Source organism: Vigna angularis, chromosome 3, assembly GCF_016808095.1.
Source record: "Vigna angularis cultivar LongXiaoDou No.4 chromosome 3, ASM1680809v1, whole genome shotgun sequence".
Taxonomy (NCBI): domain Eukaryota; kingdom Viridiplantae; phylum Streptophyta; class Magnoliopsida; order Fabales; family Fabaceae; genus Vigna; species Vigna angularis.
This window is the reverse complement of record NC_068972.1, coordinates 21,988,584-22,008,393: the sequence shown is the minus strand read 5'-3', so window position 1 is coordinate 22,008,393 and position 19,810 is coordinate 21,988,584. Positions and strand designations below refer to the sequence as shown.

Genomic DNA, 19,810 nt, shown 5'->3' with positions numbered 1-19,810 from the left:
CGCGGCTGGTCTTTAATTGATAGTATGCAAATCCAAGTCGCTAATTACAATTCAAATATGGCTAATCATGAGATTAATTTTCTATCGTTCGGTTTTTATAATGTTACAATAGTCCGGTCTGATTTCACTTAACAAAATGTTGACCACTAGGTTTGATTTATCTAATAAAGAGTTGAGCGTCCGACTAATAGTTAACTGAATATTGTACATAAACTCCCAAACCTCATATAAGTTGTAAAGGAGTTCGTAATTTGGTTGAACCATTTTTTCTTTCTTCTTAGCCTATATTATTATTATTATTATCATCATATTAATGACTCCATTATTAATTATAAAATATTAATAATATTATTTATTATTGTACATTTTTATAATATTTAATAGGATTCTATAATTTGTGAATTATTCAATTTTATATACAATAACGTAATTTTATAATAATTCTAATAAAAAAAAACTTAATTATTGTTATAATGTTAAAAAACGTTGTAATGAGAATATATAAATTTTTATTTAATAAAACATAATTTAAATTCATTCTTACAAATCTTTTATAATTTTACTTTCATTTTTTCAAGTTTAACTCTCTTTTTAATTTTAAATAATAACTTCAATTTCATTTTAACATAATTTTCACTGTTTATATTTAAATTCATATTACATTTTACATCAAAGATAAAATAATAATAATTTAATATAATCAATAATAATATTTGTTTACTCTATCATATATTTTTAATCCATCATATTCATTTTATCATTCATGAGCAAACTTTCCTTACAAATCATTCTATCCTTTTCTAATTAATCTCATATTCACCCTTTCTTTTTTCTTTTTTTCTCAAATTCATCTTCAAATCCTATCACAACCGTCAATATTTTAGTTTTATAAGTACGAACATTAATATTGCAACTTTCTGCCGTGATGACTTTCATACAGTAACTTGAGTGACATTTCCTTAAAGAGTGTGCAAATAATCATTTCGATTCCAACTTGCACTTGATCTTGCAAGTAGCAACCCATCATTCAAAAGTGTTGATTTGATTAGAAAGCGTATAAATTTCAAAAAGAAAAAGTGAACATAACATTGCTAAGAAATCATGGATATATGCTCGCCAGTACATTTCCAACTAAAGCACCGAGATTGTAACTGCATTCAGGTTAATGGCGGAACTTTATGCTAATAACTTTAGATACAGTGCTTGCAATTGGATGTTGTTTATAGCACACGAGACACGACCAGCAAAGAGGCTATTCAAATAATGTGTATACCAGCAATTGCTAAAATAATTTGCAAGCACAGCAGAGCCAAAAATTTGCTGCAGCTATTCCCATTTCTTGTTTTGCCAGATATATTAAGAGTATATATATCGGTAAACTTCTAAAAGTCGAGTCATGGAATAGAATATCTAAAATACAAAGATTACAGCTAGCTATCGTGCCTGAAACAAGTACGTCTGTAGAAAATATTAATTGGCCTACAAATTAATCTCAAGTAAAATCCGAATGTTTGCTCCTATAAATCTTTCTAAATTCCAAGGCCCTTCAATTTTGATTCCAATTCATCATGTTCGCCATCTTCTTCAGCCTTCTCATCACTGTCTTCTCCTTCAGGATCATTCTCATCCAAAGGACCCAGCATATCAGGTGAGTTTTTAAATATATTTTTCAACTCAACAATCCCTTCATCAGAAATGAAATTAGCATTAATGTTTAACAACTTAAAACCTTGTTTCCCCACAACAGCTTCAGCCACTAGCTTAGCACCTGACCATGTGATCGAGTTTGTGCTCAAATCAACTTCAATTAATTGGCGCCCTACTTCCAGTGCCTTGCTGATCAAAGCTACACCTTCATCCTTCAGTTCATTCTCAGATAAATTAATCTTAGTGAGGAATTGTTTTGATGATATACAGGCAGCCACAGAGGCAGCACCTTTTGCAGTAATGTCATTCCCAGCCAAATCCAAAATTTCCAGTGATGGTGCAGATTCCTTGAGGGCGTTAGCGAGGGATTCTGCACCATCATCCTCCAAGTTCAAATAACTCAGGTATATCTCTGTAAGATCAGTATATGCAGGTATAACTTTACTTAGAGCAACCCCAGCCTCTGTCCCAAATATATTGTCTCGCAAGTCAAGCTTCCTCAAATGCTTACAAACCCCAAGTGCTTCAGCAAGGGCAACTCCACCATCAGAGCCTACTCTGGTAGATGAGCACCGAAAATCTTCCAAAGCTGGGGAATGTTTCACTATTTCACCAATAGCAATTGCACCTTCATCCCCAGTCATATTATTATGGAAATGAAGAACCCTGAGCTTCTCAGTTGAAGGAAGAAATTCAGAAACTGCTTTTGCAGCTTCTTCTGATATACCATCATTCATCAAATAAAGCTCCTCTAAATTAATTTGCGATTTGAGGAGAGACCGAAAAGCTCTGACCCCCTTCTCACCCATGGCATTATTTGACAGGTTCAGATACCTCAAAGCACAGCCTTCCAGTGCAGAAGAAAATATAGACATCACTTCAAGAGCTTCTGCTTCGCTTCTTCCAGCAATAAAATCTGAAAGGTCTACCTCTTTCAATTGATCCTTGATTGATATTAGGATGGGTTCAGCGATACGGGCAGCATCCAAGCCAAAACTTCTATTGCTAAAAATTAACTTGGTATAAGAGTTTGGTCCCCTCAACGGTTCCAAAAGTTCTGCTGCTTCCTTTCCCTCAATAAAGGCTCTACGACCGCCAGATATGTCAAAAACAGTTTCAGCAGTCGCACCAGCCTTGCCAGATGTTAATTCTCCGTCCTCCTTCACTCTTGGCCCTCTTTTCAAAACTTCCAACATAAGCTTACTTGACTCCTTTGCATAAATTTGAACAGCAGAACTCCCATCACCATCAGGCTCCTTCTCAAAATGTTGGGTTGCAGTGGCAAAAGCGTCATCCTCAATCTGCTTGGCATCCTCCTCAGCCTCTTCTTTGCTAAGAAGTCCGTACTTCCTAGAGAAAATTGAAGGAGTTGTCAGGTTCTTGGTCATCCGCTCTACAAGCATAAGCCTAGTACTCTGGCTAGGTGGCCATAATTTGATCGCGAGGGGACGATGTTGGTGTGTCTGCGCAGAAGAATCCATAGCAAGACAACCTGGGAACATGCGTGACAGCAAATTTTAAGTGTTTCTATCAAAAACCAAATATTTCATTGCAACCATAAATTTAAGAGAAGACAAAAACTGCTCACGGAAAATCCTGAATTTAAAACACTAATAATAATAATAATATCAATAAAAAATACTACCCTGTAAAATTTAAATCAAACAATCATAATATGAATAGTGTAACATCTGTTGCAAAATTCAGTTATTGTCACAAAAAGTTAAAAAAAAAACCTAAATGCTGGTAACTATTTGCTAAAGTCAACGACTAGGTATAAAATAAAATAAAATAAAAAACGACCTTGCGCATAAAACAAAAGGGACATAGCAGGGGCCTAAAAATGTATGGATCCAGTGTTTCAAAGATAAATGCTGTTTCAACATCTATAGTAAACATTCGAATATGCTAATTGGCAGCAAATGAAATTACGAAGATCGAGTTCGGGGAGAAATCCACGAATCAGGACATTTCGTTTCGTTTAGGGTTTATAATGTACAAGTAACCAAGCACAGCAAAAACGGTATCAGGCCGGAACGAAAGTTAAAATAAAAATTGGGAAAAACCATAAAACCCGAGAAAAATATTACAACAAGCGCATCCAGAAGAAACAGTGCATAGAGATAAAGGAGGAAACGAAGGGAATGTGAACCTGAGGAGAAAGCAATCGCGAAGGGAAACAGAGAAACCCTAGAAAGAGTGTGGAGCAGAGAGCAGAGAGCAGAGAGGGAGAGGTTTTGCGGATTTTGTCCGGAAATTTGATTTGACAGAAATTGGTGGATAGAGGCTTTAAAGGTGGTACTGGAATCTGGTGGAGCGGGGAAAAATAAAAATTAAATTAATGCAGCCTCAAAAAATTTCCATTAAAAAAATATACATATACCTGAAGCGGCATGTGAAAAACTGGAGGGAAATGATGGGAAATGAAAACCATAATCATTCCAACCCTACTTTTCTAAAATAGGCCAATTAAATTGAAAAAACCCAAGCGTGGATTTTCCGCTTCCTTTCTCCACTTTATTTCCTCCAATGACTATCCTACCCTCTGTTTATTTTCAGGCCATTTCTTTCCGCACTCTTTTTTTCATTCTCATAAAATATATTATCCATTTTATTTCCTCAATAAAATATATTAAAGCCTATACTTTTTCATCTTCACAAACTATGGTCTTTTTACATGTTTAGGTAAATTTAATGTAATCATTTCCAATTACATATATTTAACAATGACCAAATATAGAACAGGTACAGTCCTGTGTTAAAAAGCGAATTCATTATCATGGACAATTAGTGAGTTCATAAATAAATTTATTTTAGATTTTGTAAAATAACCATGGACAATTAGTGAGTTTATAAATAAATTTATTTTAATTTTGTAAAATAACCAAGTAGTTTAGAGTTTAAAGTGACTTTTTATTTCGCATTATAGTGTAAGGTTTTAGACCTATAAAAGATGGGCCTAAAAGACACATGAATCTATGGTAAAAACCCTAACTTGGAAGCAAACCTTCTATAAGTTTATGGACCCTTGGCTAGAATAGTTTCGCAGTTGTCTTCTTTTGTGAGACACATGTTCTTGCCATGTGTTATGCTCTTAATGGAGAGGAATTTCCATAGACAGTGACAATGTGTTATTCTAGGAATGGAGAGGATTCTCATATGTTAATGGTCACATGTCCTCCTCCTAATGGAAATGATTTTTACCTTGGTCTCTAAGCTAGCCAAATTGAAGATTTAGGGTTTGCTTCTATAATTTAGAGATACCTTAAGCCTATAAATAGAGGTGTCTCCCCTTATGTAAATTCACATTTGATTGAGTATTGTTATGCTACAAAATTTGTGTCATACTACTCAACTTAGGTCACCAAGGCTAGATCACCCCATTTAGGTTTCCTCTAGTCACCCTTCCTTAAGAGTTTGCCCAACCTCTCTTGAGAGCATCCAAACAACACCATAGTCTCTCCTCTTGCTTGAGTAATATAGCTTGGAGGAGCAGTTATCATCTCACCCCATCAAATCCACCATATGTGCATAATATTCCTACCACCATCAAGTTTCTGCAACTACCAAACCATTTGGAAGTCTCCATCTTGCTTGAGTCATATATCTTGGAGAATCTTCTTCCATCAATTACGAAAATAGACAAATTTAAAAAAAAAAGGTTAAATATGTTTTTAATCCCTAAACTATCAAGTGAATTTGTTTTTAGTCCCTCTTTAAAATTAAGCTACATTTTGGTCATTCTCCTTAAGGAAACTTTAATTTTTCGTCCTCCAAAACCAACGACATTAAAAAGAAGCTGATGTGTCTAACGGTGGAGTGCCACGTCATTTTTTTTTCTGACACTCAGTTAATCTTTCCCAACTTTTCTCCCTTCGTCTCCTTCATCCCATCTTCCACTCCCTTCGTCTCCTTCATTCCATATTCCACTCCCTTCATCATCTTCATCAAATCCTCCAAACAAAGAAACCCATCATCGTCAAAATTCATCACTGCAATCACCATCTCAGCCTCTCTCAACCCAACCTCCCCACCCAGCATCCCTATTTTGTTCCTCCAACATTCATCATCCCTATTCCTTTTTTTTGCAATTTCTTGATTTCTGGGTTTTATTTTCTTTTCGGGTTAGTTTAATTGGGAAAATAATTTGGTGGGGTGGGGTTAGTTTTGGATCTTATTGCACAGGTTCAAATGGGTCAGATCCAATTCTTTTTGGATCTAGTGAAGGTTTGATTCTGCTAATTTTCATGGAAATGTTACTAGAAGTGAAAAAAAGTTTGTGCTTTCTATTATGGGAAAGTACAAAGATTTGATTAAGCTAGGATGTCAATTCGTTGTTGTGCTTTTGAACTGGGCTTGAAGTGTTTTAATTTTCTTGGTAAAAATACAAGGTTGGATTTGCTTTTGTAGTTTGGGAAAAGTTTAATGTTAATGTCGCTGCTTAAAAGGGTAAGCTTTTTTTGGGGGAACATACAAGATTGTTGTTGTGCTTCTGAGCTAAGCTCAGAGCTAATTTTGTTGAGAATCAAATAGAGTTTGTTTCGTTTTGATTTGATTTGTGTTGTTCTTGTAGTATTAGTAAGGGGAAAAGTTTCGTGGTGTCATTAAATTGTTTATGTTTTCGAGAAAGGAAAAAGAATTGACGAAGCAAGGTTATTGATCTGTTGTGGTGGTGGTGAACTAAGGTTCTGAGGGTGGTATTTCACATGGACTTGAGTCAATAAGAAGATCCATTCTAGCTCTAAAAATAGATCCTCTAAAGCCTCGACTGGACCAGATTTGTAAGCAAGTTGATGATCATCGTTCTTTGGCTCTTGTGTATGCTTCTTATGCACGTAAACTCAAGCTCAAGAGCTCAAAGCTTGAAATTAGATTACAATTGTATGAAAATGAACATTCATCATGCGTAGGTGCATGAATTCCATTTGAATTTGATAAGGATGCTGGGTGGGGAGGTTGGGTTGAGAAAGGCTAAGATGGTGATTGTAGCGATGGATTCTGATGGTGATGGGTTTCTTTGTTTGGAGGATTTGGTGAAGATGATGGAGGGAGTGAAAGATGGAAGGAAGGAGACGGAGGGAGAGGGAGGGAGAAAAGTTGGGAAAGATTGACTAAGTGTTAGAAAAAAAAATGACGTGGCAATCCACCATTAGCCACCTCAGCTTCTTTTTAACGCCGTTGGTTTTGGAGGACGAAAAATTAAGGTTTCCTTAAGGTGAAGGACCAAAATGTAGCTTAGTTTGAAAGAGGGACTAAAAACAAATTTGCTTGATAGTGTATGGACTAAAAACATATTTAACCCTAAAAAAAACTTCAAGAATAGACAATTCGTGCAACTCTCATAACACTTTAAATGGAGAAGTCGTGTATTCTCACACGACTTTCATTTTAATCGCATTGAAATTGAAAGTCGTGAGCCCCACAATGACTTCAATGTGATGCAATCGATTACCATGATTATGTAATTGATTACATTACATTGAAGTTGTTGGGAGGGTCTAATGACTTTCAATTTCAATGGATAGTCGATTACCATGTGAATTTATTTCTAGAATGACAAACTATAATTGATTACACGCTAAGTGTAATTGATTACCAAAGTGTTTTGGTCCTTATCATGTGGAACACATCTTCTAATTGACAAAAATCGCACTTGATTAAATGATTCGTGGTGTATATTAATGATAATCTTTTAAGAATAAAAGTTACAAAAGTAAATTAATAATAGAAAGCAATGAAAAGTACACAAATGTAAAATGTAAAAGTTATTGACAAAATAAACATGTTCTCCTATGATGACCTTCATTGTAGTAATAAAAACATTTTTTCGGTTTATCCAAAATTGGTTGATTCATTTCGTTATGGATTTGAGTAGTAGTTGGTTTTCTCGATGCCTTACGTCGCATTTGAGTATCTGGTATGAAATTTTAACCATTATACGTTGACAAATAATCTTCATTTCTTAACAAATGGAATTGGACTTGATAAGCCTTATTTATGGTGTTGAGGCAATAAATAGCTATGATAATATATGAGAATATCCATAAACAACTATGACTGGATAAGACTTGATCGATAAATTCTATTAACAGTATATGAGAGTATGCACAAATAGCTATGACATGATGACAAGGGAGACAATTTGTTTGAAAGTGACCACAATCACACCATCATTCTTTTAATATGAAATTGGTTAAGGGCGATATTAGTGCGGGTTGATATCTCTTTCACGTCAAATTCTGAATTTCCTATATTAAAGCGATATACATGACAAAATGATGATTGTTGTTGATTTTTTTTAAGAACGACGGTAATATCTTCTAGATATTGATGGCCTGCTCTTAACATGGACTACGCTTTCAACCTTGTTCAACAAACCATGATTGTGTCCTTTGTATAAGAGAACACATTCATTATCCATCTATCACCAAACTTCATTGCAAACGCTTCTTGTTTTGCTAGCCATGTTGTTTTGTATGACACAAAATTGTTAAGACAAAATCGTCTATGCACCTAAACGCTCTCATCTTTTGAAGTTTAACTAAATAACATTAAACTGAATAATAATCTGGAAACAACATAGGAAGAAACATAAGACTTAGAACCAAAATTCTCAACATAGAAAAACCTTAGGAAAATACTTAGGACTTTAGGAAACAAAAAAAGAACTAAGTCATAACATTTAGACCCAATGTTAAATGATTGTTAAGTTAAAAGCGTGTAAGAGTTGAAGCTAAACGAGTAAAGTTTATCATACCCAAAGGGTATTCAGTTTAACTCTCGGGAAAATGAAACAATGTCAAGACGATGTCATTGAGAAAAACACTCTAAAAGACTAAAACCTAAAACATCAAAGAAAACACAAACAATGTTAAATGTTATCTATATAAAGAGGCAAAATCACAAGAGCTAAACTATTAGTTCGTTTAACGATGAAGTCTTTACTTAACACTTGATATCTTTAGAAGAAAAGCTTAATGGTTAAACGCTACCTCAACGGTAGGAAATAATAAAACACTTTGTTGTTTTGAGTAAGCATTAAATGACATTAAATGCTCAACGTTCAAACAAAAGTGGTAAGAGAAAAGACATATCTGATGCATGCACAATCTACTCTATTCTTTCCAGATGAGCTACTCTACACACCACAAGCTTCAAATTAAAATATCAGAAGTGGACGTTAGACACGAAAGAGATATTCACATAATGTTCTTCACTTGAAGCGGTTTCTAAAAGAAAGTACAACCTACTTCAAGCAAAGTACTGAAAAAACATGTATGCATTGACTAGTTGACTTTAACCAACTGCTGTTGTACACGAAGAAAGATATACACAAGAATCAAGGCTAAAAGCTTAGTCTAACAGACATTTATGCAAAAAGCCTTTAAATAGAAGATCATTCAAATGAAGAATAAAGAGGATAGCATACAAAGAAATATTCATCCTTTGAGAAGCGTTCAAAAGAAAAGCATAGAAAGAGCTCAAGAAAAAGAAAATATCTAAGTAGAGAAAGAGAAGAAGAGAAAAGAACAAAGACAATACTCTCGAGCTTCATTATAATATTGCTTACCAATTGTAAGAAAGAGAGAAACAGAAAAGAGAGAAACACTTGCGAGTGTTTAGACTGTATTGTATTGTAATCACATCCTTTCAACAAGAGTAATAGTCTGAATGAATTGTAAGCAACCGTTGATTTGAATTCTTTAGATAATTAAAACACTTGTTAAACTTATTTAAGTTAAGGAAATCTAGGTAAGGTTTCTTAGTACTAGGAGTGGTGCGAATACTCATCCAATCTAGGGTAATAGGAGATTATTCATTAACTGAGGAGACCAGGAGTGGTGAGAATACTCATCTAGTCTAGGTTAACAGGATATTAAATGTTGATTGAGAAGACCAGGAATGGTGCAAATACTCAATTGTAATCTTGTTGAAGATTATAGTGGAACTCTCTACGGAGGAAACTAGACGTAACTCAATTGGAGTGAACCAATATCTTTATAATGATCTCTTCTCTTGTCTAAACGCTTCTCTTGTAAATCCTACAACTGTGATTTTATTTCTAAATACAAGAACCTTTTACGCTAAACAATTATTCTTCAACAAAGGAAATTCTTACAAACTCTGTAGTGTACATTTTGAATAACACGTCAAAAGCAACTATCTTTTATAGTCATTTATTAGGTCGAGCAACTAAGCGTTTACCAGAAAAAACTCAACACTCGACAACATGCTTATTAGAAGGGTTGCGAAAAGAATATTTTCATTATCATTAGACATCAAGAAAATCAGTCATTTGTTAATCAAAACACTTATTCAAAGGTGGAGAATTAAAACGCGTACCTTTCATTTGCCACTAGGTGAAACCACTATAACAGTAGAGGTTGTGACACTGCAATTCGTTCTTCTAATTGATAGAGAGTATGTCACTAGCCTAGTAGTGGACCACTAATAAATGAGTGTCAAGAACTATTGAAAGATGTACAACCTGAAACAATGATAAGAGAAAATAAAATAAAATTGTCCTAGTTAAACAATACATTTTGACATTGTTGAATGATACGACTAAAGTTGTCATAGCTCAATACGCATGACCCCATATCTTAACATTAATTGGAAATTTGTTAATGCTAGATACTTCTACTAGTTTGGGGCATTTGATGCTTCTATTACTACAAAGAAACTTGACAAATGTTTCTAACTTTATTTGGTGTTCTACAGTGTTGTCATGTTTGTATTATGCACTAGATCATGGTACTAGGTTCGATTGGACAATATCGGAGGATGCATGCTACTTCTACAATGTTGGGCTTGGGAGAGAATGACATGCATTTCTCCACATAATCATCCATTAATTGATGATGATATTGTTGTGATTTTAGGTTTCTTCCTAAGCAGCAGGTGGTGGTGCACGATGCAGTCTATGTTCCATGACACCACCAATCTTATTGAATTTCGTAAAAGGTTTTGATGAACTCCAGCCTAGAGAGATAATAATATCATCTCTCATAAATTAGTTGAATGAGTTGTTTGTATTTTTGTTTCATTGAACTTTCGATACTATCAATTTGTTTCATTTCTTGTGGACTCCTTACATGTGGAAGAAGATTCATCGATTGATAATTATCGATGTTTCTCCCATTAGTCGGGTAATTATTCCTTTCATATGTTTAACTACAATTGAATTTCAACAAGCGGATCAGGTGATGCGGCAATTTGGGTTCTGAAAAAAAATTTCATCCGACCCAATAAGCATTGATGACACTTACAAAGATGATATGAGAGGAAGAGCAAACAGAAATTGGCGAGAACACCATGAATGCTAGATCATAATATCGAATGAGCGACATAATTGTGTTGTTCAAGGAATATTATTTCACAAAACGATCATTTGCATGACAACACATCACACATTCAATCATACATCGGTCATACTATCTGTTATATTTCACTTTTAGAACAATCTTTTGATGATGAGGTACCTATTTATTATATTAAAGCAAATAAATTTAACAATTTCTTTAATATATAGTACGATACACCACTACAATCTCCTCAACCTCCTACACAACCGTATCATCACTCACAACCTTATTGTTAGCATAAAGATGAAGCTTAGAAGTTTTGATGATGTCTCAAAGTCAAGTCTCAAGTGCTCACGTTGCAAGAAAACCTTCATGAAGACTTGTTTTATATATTAAAGCTTTTGTAATTCAGTAGTTTTATGTATAAGGTATTATTTATCCTTGATTACATGTATTGTGTGCTTAAAAGTTTTCTAAACTCTCATTTTTCCTTGGAATAATCGATTACCAACTTATGATAATCGATTATCCATAATTGATTATGACTTATCATAATCGATTATCACGAGCAATGATGAGAGTTTTTAAGCTTGTATTTAACCTTTCTGCATACATTAAATGCATAATCGATTACTTTATTTAGATAATCGATTACTTTATTTAGATAATCGATTATCACACTTTAAATAGCTGACAACGAATTTTTGGAGGTAGTGAGATCTCTATATATTGGATTGAGACTCTTATTCTAACATACGAAATACGTCAATATCCACATTAAATATTTGGATATGGACACTTGGAACAAAACGTCCCACGTCACTCATCCTACCATCAAATTCCCACCTCTTACGAAAATTTCCCACCAACATTGACCTTTGGTGCAGGTCCATCACATATATTTGGCATTTCCACCATCTGCATACCATGCAAGTTCTTCATCATAACATTTTTATCCTTCGACAATGTCTTACCAAGCATCACAACATCCAAGTCAGTCTATTAAAACTAAACAAGGTCATGAAGTCAGTGAACCTGCCAAACAATAACAACGAAGACGAACACAAAGACCAAGAACACAACCAACTTGTCACAACAGAGGACATATATAAAAAATATCAGTATAAAAGAGTTGTTGGATAAATAAAATATTTGTATTTGTCTTGTAATAAATGTTCATTATCTATGCTTATTCAACCTATTTTTCTTCCACACGTGCAATTCTTTATACTTGGTGCATTATAAATACCTACAAAAAACATAACTTGCATTGCTTGACCACATTTCCTCGTACACTTTGCTCCAATTAACTCCACCACAAACTTCTCCCTATCCAACACTACATGAACAAGTTTTCTACGCACATGTTTGACATCACCGACATAAAGAACCTAAAAAATTCCTATCTCACAACCTTATTTGGAAATGGTGAAATGAAATAATGTGAAAATTGTGTGAAATTTATGTGTCAAAGTTCTAAATTTTTCATACACCATATAATTGAACATTCAACCTCCTGAAAGAAAAAGTTTTCACAAGTATACAAAGTCCAACAAGTAGATCCATAAATAAGTTCTACTTCTCTAAGACCCATAATGAATGGAGAAGTACGCATATATAACGTATGAAGTTGTTGAAATGGTTATAAATCACAATTTCTTGCAAATGATGCAATTTAAGTCTCAATTCCTTATCCACACAATAATTGAATTATATGTTACTTGGAACAGATCTATTGACACTAGTACAAAAATCGCATACAACGTCGAATATTTTGGACTTTTAACGGCGAATTCATGAACGACATCATATCAGGAGACATTAAATTGACGTTGAATTTTAAAAAATTCGACATTAAATTAATGTCGAATTTTGTCAATATACGATGTTAACTTAATGTCGAATTTTGTAAATATTCAATGTTAATAATTTTTTTTTTAATTAATTGTGATCCTTTTTAACAACTCTACGAGATCTGGAAAGCAGAGAAACAACAAATTTCAAGTTTTTGATATTTTGTAAAGCATGAACTTTGATCAACAACAAACAACAATAACCAACAACAAACAAGTTCAATCAAATAACAACAAACAAGTTCAACCAAACAACAACGACAAACAAGTTCAACCAAACAACAACCATAAACAAGTTAAAGAAAACAACAAACAAGTTCAACAAATAAGTTCTTCAAAACGAAAACGAAAACTAACTTTCAAAATGTGGGTTCATCGGAATAAAGTGTCGTCACCCGTGAGAGAGAAAACAGAATGCATCTATGAAGGACATGAACACGAAAATAATCGGTTAAAACAAACGAAAATCATACATAAAGTAGTTAATTAACATGCATTTGTATCAAATGAAAGAAAGATTAACTGTGATAGTCGTCAAACTTCGTTCGAGAAAAGTTTGAGAAGAGAAGAGGGTCTGGCGCGCTAAGATAAAGTGAATGAATTTTCAATCTCCCGCTCAAATTTTTATTGAATTCACTAACTTTTTAACGTCTAACGCTAGGACATTCGACGTTTTATATCCTTTTACGTCGAATTACATTTATAAATGACGTTTAATAATTGCATTTATTTACAAAAGTGCCACCGGTAATTTTTAACATTGGATATTTAGTGGTTCGACGTTAAACGCGTGACGTTATAAGTTATTTTTGCACTAGTGTGAAGAAATATTTTCTCTTATGAATCTAACTACTACATGCTCTTCCACTCCCACAAACATAGACCTATCCCAACTTCACCAACAATAGTTTATTTTAGTAGTCCTCTAAAAGGCGAAAGCATAATAGAAAGTTAGTGTGATTACGAACTCAAATTCATATAAGACAATTTGGCAAACATCTCAATCAAACACAATTGCACATTCCATGAACTGTTGCAAAAAATAATTAAAATAATCAATTGTGGTGATCGCAAAAATAGTCTCGGAAATTAACAACCACCTTCTGCACGATACAATTGAAATCAAATGTGACAATGATATCACATAAATGATCAACCGTTGGAAAAAATATTTAAAGTATAGACCAATCTGTGTTACATTTGCACACTTGGCAACACATTACACTTTTCATCCAAATAAGAGATATACGTTGATAACAGTTGAAAAACTGTTATTTTCATGCTTAAATTTGATACTAAGAGCAACCTTTAACACTTAGAAACTAGCTTGAAATCATGCTTATGGTCATATTTTTAGAAATAAGAGAGCTGGACAGGTTTATGCTTGATTTCAGTGTTTTATGCAGGTTTTAAGGTGAACTTGGTGAAAGAAGTGAAGAAATATAGGAATGGAATCAGAAAAGACATTAAAAAGTGCAAAAGGAGAAGCCGTAACCACCGCTCAGCGGCAGTTTACCACTGAGCGGCACTCAGAAACCCACGTTGGCTCCGCTGAGGGGTGCAAAGGCTGCTGAGGGGAGGAAACCAACTCACGCACTTACCACTGAGCGGCACTATTTTGGGCTTGGGCCTAATTTTCTGTATTATTACGAACAATATATAAGCTTTAGGTGTTCCTGGGGTTGGTATCTTTGGTTGGGACGAAGCAAACACTCTCTTTTCCACCCCTTTGAAGGAAAATCTTGGATGCTCAGGCTACCTCTCTACCTTTCTAGGGTTTTATCTTTCGTTCTTTCATTATTGTTCATCTAGATTCTCCATGAATATGGTGAACTAAACCTTGTATTGTTGTTGGGGGATCAATGTAATCTTGTGAAACTCTCATATATGGAATTAATGTTTAAACATTTTATTTGAGATACATGCTTTATTTCATCATTAGTTAGGGTTTTTCCTCTTTGCTCAAAGCATGCATTGTTTAACTCATTCATTGTCATGATCATTGATTTTGTCGATATGGGAACGTACGGGGAGATCTAGATCCGGGGAATTTCTCCCAATAGCATATTGGTTGCCTTTAAGCTCCTGCACTTCAGAACTAATTACTAGGAATGCTAGGAATTGTATGAACTCGTAATTAAGGATAGGCCTTCTTGACAAGGTAATTTAGAGAGTGACATTAACATTGATGAAAAGATTGATGAATTCCTAAAGTATATGAGAGTGGATAGGATGAAATTGATAACCCCAACAACATACTCATCCATATCATTCATTACGTGTTTGTTTTACTCTTTTTGCCATTGATCAAATTCATGCATACATGTTTAATTACTGTCTTTTGCATTAAAAACCTACAAGCAATCGTTCACAAGTCTTAAATAATCAACAAATCAGATAACTAACTAGGCTGTGAGTCCTTTGGGAAAACGATACTTGGTCTTACCTAGTTTTATTACTTGATACGATTCGGTCACACTTGGCAACACATTACACTTTTCATCCAAACAAGAGATATACGTCCATCAACCCCTATCAAAAAATACGGGGAGACCAAATGTTAGAGCTACATAAATGAAAAGGAGTTTATATGAAATAAATGGATATTCTAATATTTGTTTTAAAAAGAAATTATTTTTTTATGTTCCCTTAATTAAGTGAATTTGCTTTCTATTATGTATTTCAAAAATGTTTTTAAAGTATTCTAAATTAGTTTATTTTTATTTCCAAAATGTTTTGAATTAATCTTTAATTTTTTAAATAATCCATTTTCTTTACAAGAGTTAATAGATTACATAAATATTGTAACCAATTACTACTATAAGTGTTTTTGAAGACAAAAATGTATTTGGTAATTGATTACATCAACATTGTAATTGATTACAATGACGATTATCTAAGTCATAAATGCACATAGTAACCGATTATGTTAATGAAGTAATTACTACCAAGGGGTTTGGAAACACAAAATTCTTATTGGTAATCGATTACAATGTTAATGTAATCGTTATAATGATAGTTTGCAGGTCTTTTAGTAAGCATGTAATTACATAACCCTGTAATCGATTACAACTCGTCCCTGACCATAACACACCTATTTTCTCTCTCATAGCACAAAAGCCCTTTTCCCCCACTAGTTATGTCGTCTTCGCCAAAATTTTCCTAATCTCCTTCATTTCACCATAGAATCACTTCTTGAAACTTGGAAAATCTTTCCTTATCCAATTCTTACAAATCTCATCCATTGAAACTTCAAAAATCATCAATGGTAGAATCATTGAAGAGACGCAATGTTTTTTTTTATTGTTGGTGGTCGTGGCCATCGTCAACCCTCCGACAACCCACCACCACCACAACTAAATCCTTCCATCCCCACGACATGCACTCATCTATTATTTTTCACCAATACTCTGTATGAGAGGTACTACTCAAAATTCTTCAATCGTGATAATCTTGAATCTAAGTGCCTTGATTATAAATTGTTTGATGAAGAAAATTTTGAGTGCTACAATATCATAAGAAATATTGGACCGTTAGAATTCATCCCTCTGAAAGAACCACATTTTTGCATAATTAGTACGAGTATTTTATAGCAACATGCATATTACTGATGATGGAGTTGTTCACAATGAAGTTAGAAAAGTACCTATTAAAATAATTTCATCATTATTCTTTTCTTTGACAAAATTACCTAATAAATGTGTGTCTTTTGAAGGAAATATGGTAAATGATTAGTAAAATGATTATTCTAGTATTGATAATAGAACTATGATTTGTAATGAGAATGCCAACATTATTGGTAGATTACTTGTTGTCTCTATGAAGGTTTATAGTTGAATAATGCACTATATTATCTGTCGCATTATGTTTCCTTGTGTCATTAACCTTGCATACGCAACTGAAGAAGACTTAGTTTTGATGTGGACACTTTTGACTGGAAGGGAGATTAACTGGGCTCATCTAATCAGACATCGTATGGAAAAGGCCTTACGGGATAATGCACCTCTACTATATCCCCACCTCATTACCACCTTTTTCTATTAGTTTGAGATTCCTTTTGATGATGAGCCTTTGTAAAAGTTAAAAGGGTAATTTTAAATAGTTATTGAAGTTATAACATCATTTGGTTTTGTTAAAAACATAGATGATTATGGGTTCACAAGCATGAAGATCCTAAGTCAATTCTTAATGAGCAAACACTGTCTCCACAATTGCATGATATTTCCTCTACTCTCCTCACAAATATTATGCATGAGATTCGTGATCTTCGCACTTTCGTTGGAACAATATTTGATAATCTTGATGCTTTAGTTGCTTAAATTAAGGAAGGAATGGGTGACCTATGTCATCGCTTTAAGTTATCTACGCCCTCTTAAACTTAATTTTATTTATTTGATTTTAAAATTACTTTTTATACATTCTTATTTAGACTATGATGACTACTATTTATTTATGAATTACTTTCACGTTTATGTATTGATTCTTTTTATGTTTTTTTTTTCACGATAATAGTGTTATTTATCAATGACCAACAATCTAAGATTAAATGTTATTCATAAATTAAAATAAACGATACCATCAATGACCAATATGAAAAAGAACTTAATACTTTATTGTAAACTTATATAGCTTAATTACCATAAATATATACCACAAATCATTTAATCAATTGCATTTTTTTTGTCAATTACAAGATGTGTTTTGCATGATCAAAACCAAAACAGTCTTATACATTGTAATCAATTACAGTAACCCGTTCCGAAAAAATAGTTCCCTTATAATTGATTACAATTTGTATTATCGAATTGGAAGTCGTCTTGCCCTAAAATAACTTTATATTGAAATTGAAAGTCATCAAGCCCCCCAATGACTTCAATATTATGTAATTGATTACAAATTCATTGTAATATGGAATATAAATTTAAATCTAAAAATGTATATTAGATTGTCCAATCTAAAATTCAAGTGTGATTTTCGGATTGGTCAATCTAAAATGCATTTCAAAATATAGGTGTACATTTCAAATTGTCTAATCCATAACTCAAGTGTGATTTCTAAGTTAGTCAATCTGGAATGCACTCCTATATCCAGAAGTACATTTCGGATACTTAAAAAAAGTTCCTAGAACAGGGAATCTGGAACATATGATGCCCTTGCTTCCTTCACGCTTCCTACATCATTTATGTTTCTTGACCCAACATGTTTACAATTTTGAATGATATAAATGATGAATGTGTAATCATAACTTAACTACAAATGCTAGTTGAAATCTTGTTCGAAACTAACTCAAAGTACTTAACTTAAAAACATTGGTGGCATCAAACAACTCTTTAAATGAAAAATGTACAGGTGAGAGGAAAAACATCTCAATAGCATAGAGGTGAAGGGGATGACAGTGGGAGATTAGGTTTTTTAATATTTTTTAATGAAGGGTATTAAAGACATTTCATTAATGTAATGGGGTGCAGGAAGAAAACTTGGGATGGAAGAAAAAAAAGCCTACTTTTTATTCAAACTCGAGTTGCTCCAAATCAAATTCTACATCAGACTACGTTTGGGCTTAGTTTTGGACCTTATTGAATCTATGCTACATGGGTCTGAATTTGGAGGGTGCCTCTTCCCACACCTCCTTATTTTTCTTCTAGCACCCCATAAAAGTGGTACTCCCCAAACTACCCCTCATAAAAAATATAATAAAAATTCTTACACCTTTGTAGTTTTAATATTCTTCTGATTGCATGTTTTGGAAGGTATTTTCGGATCGTAAAAATGGCGTTTAGAACACTCAATATGTAATATAAGAAAGATATTTTTGAAATAAGTGTTTTTGAAGGTATTTCTGGATTCATAATTACTTTCTCGAGCATGTGTTCAAAAAAATATTTTTATATTTTGGAACATTCAATCCAGAGTATAAAAACAATTTCCAAAATGGGTGCTTATGTTGGAGTCTTTCTGGAATACAAAAGAAATTTGGAACCAGTGTTCCAGAATGTATTTCTGGATATGTAAACATTTTGCTGTATTCCAAAATGAATTTCGGATTTTGGAAATACCTTTCAAAACAGTGAATCTGTAATATAAAAAATTTTCGAAGGAGAGTTGCTGAAAACATAGTGAGAAAAAAGGAGACTGAAGTGTTGGGTATGATGGAATTATAGTAATGTTGGTAGGAAAAGTGGATTAGAGAATGAGGATGTAAGGTAAGTAGGTGAATTCAAGAGGGTGAGCAAGGAGCTGCAATACAAGGTTGTGGGAGGAAAATTTAGGCTTTACTTTACTATTGACTTAAGGGTAGTGCAAATATTTTATAAATTAGAGGGGTGCATGCATTCTGATTGACTATTTTAGAGAAAATTAATATTTTCTACATTTTGGAACTAATATTTCAGAAGTCATTTTCTGATTTGTAAATGAATTTTGACACATTTATTTTGGAAATTATTTTTTATGTTCCGAAATGACTATTTCAGAAAGTATTTCCAGATTTGGAATACATTTCAAACTCAGAAAAACATTCTGAAATAGAACAAAGCTTTGAAACTAGTATTCTAGAAGTCATTTTTGAATCTGAAAGGAATGTTTCAGACCATATTTCTGGATTTGGAAATACTTTTCGAAATAATCATTCCATAATACAAAAATTTCTATAATGACTGTTCTAGATTTTATTTTTGTATTTAAAAAAGACTTCCAGAATACTCATTTTGGAATTCTATTTTTATTCCAAAATTTATTTTCAAATCAAGAAATACATTCTAAAACATTTAATTCAGAATGTCTTTCATTATACTCTCCGAATTTAATAGTCTAGAAGAATATTTTGGGATCTTAAAACTAGGAGTGCATGAAGAAAGACACCTTTAATTGTCATCTTCTTGGGTCTTTTTTTCTACACACATTATTTTCTTCCTGCACCTTTATTAAAGTCATAATCTCTAAAATATCACTTATTGAAATTATAGTAAAAATCACTGCACCTCATTATCTTTTACAACTTCCAAG

General features: G+C 33.2%; 1 protein-coding gene across 1 annotated transcript; it reads right to left on the bottom strand.

Moving 5' to 3' along the window:
- Positions 1-1,394: 1,394 nt before the first annotated feature.
- On the bottom strand, positions 1,395-4,183 carry LOC108326618 (RAN GTPase-activating protein 1). The gene is made up of 3 exons (XM_017560215.2): positions 4,031-4,183; positions 3,800-3,955; positions 1,395-3,139 (listed from the first exon to the last, which is right to left on the bottom strand). Exon 3 carries the CDS (start codon positions 3,126-3,128, stop codon positions 1,530-1,532), a length of 1,599 nt encoding a protein of 532 aa, XP_017415704.1. The 5' UTR covers positions 3,129-3,139; positions 3,800-3,955; positions 4,031-4,183; the 3' UTR covers positions 1,395-1,529.
- Between the last annotated feature and the right edge of the window lie 15,627 nt (positions 4,184-19,810).

Bases quoted from the DNA above. Each gene is read 5' to 3' on its own strand.
- LOC108326618 (XM_017560215.2), bottom strand. From the start codon at position 3,128: ATGGATTCTTCTGCGCAGACACACCAACATCGTCCCCTCGCGATCAAA.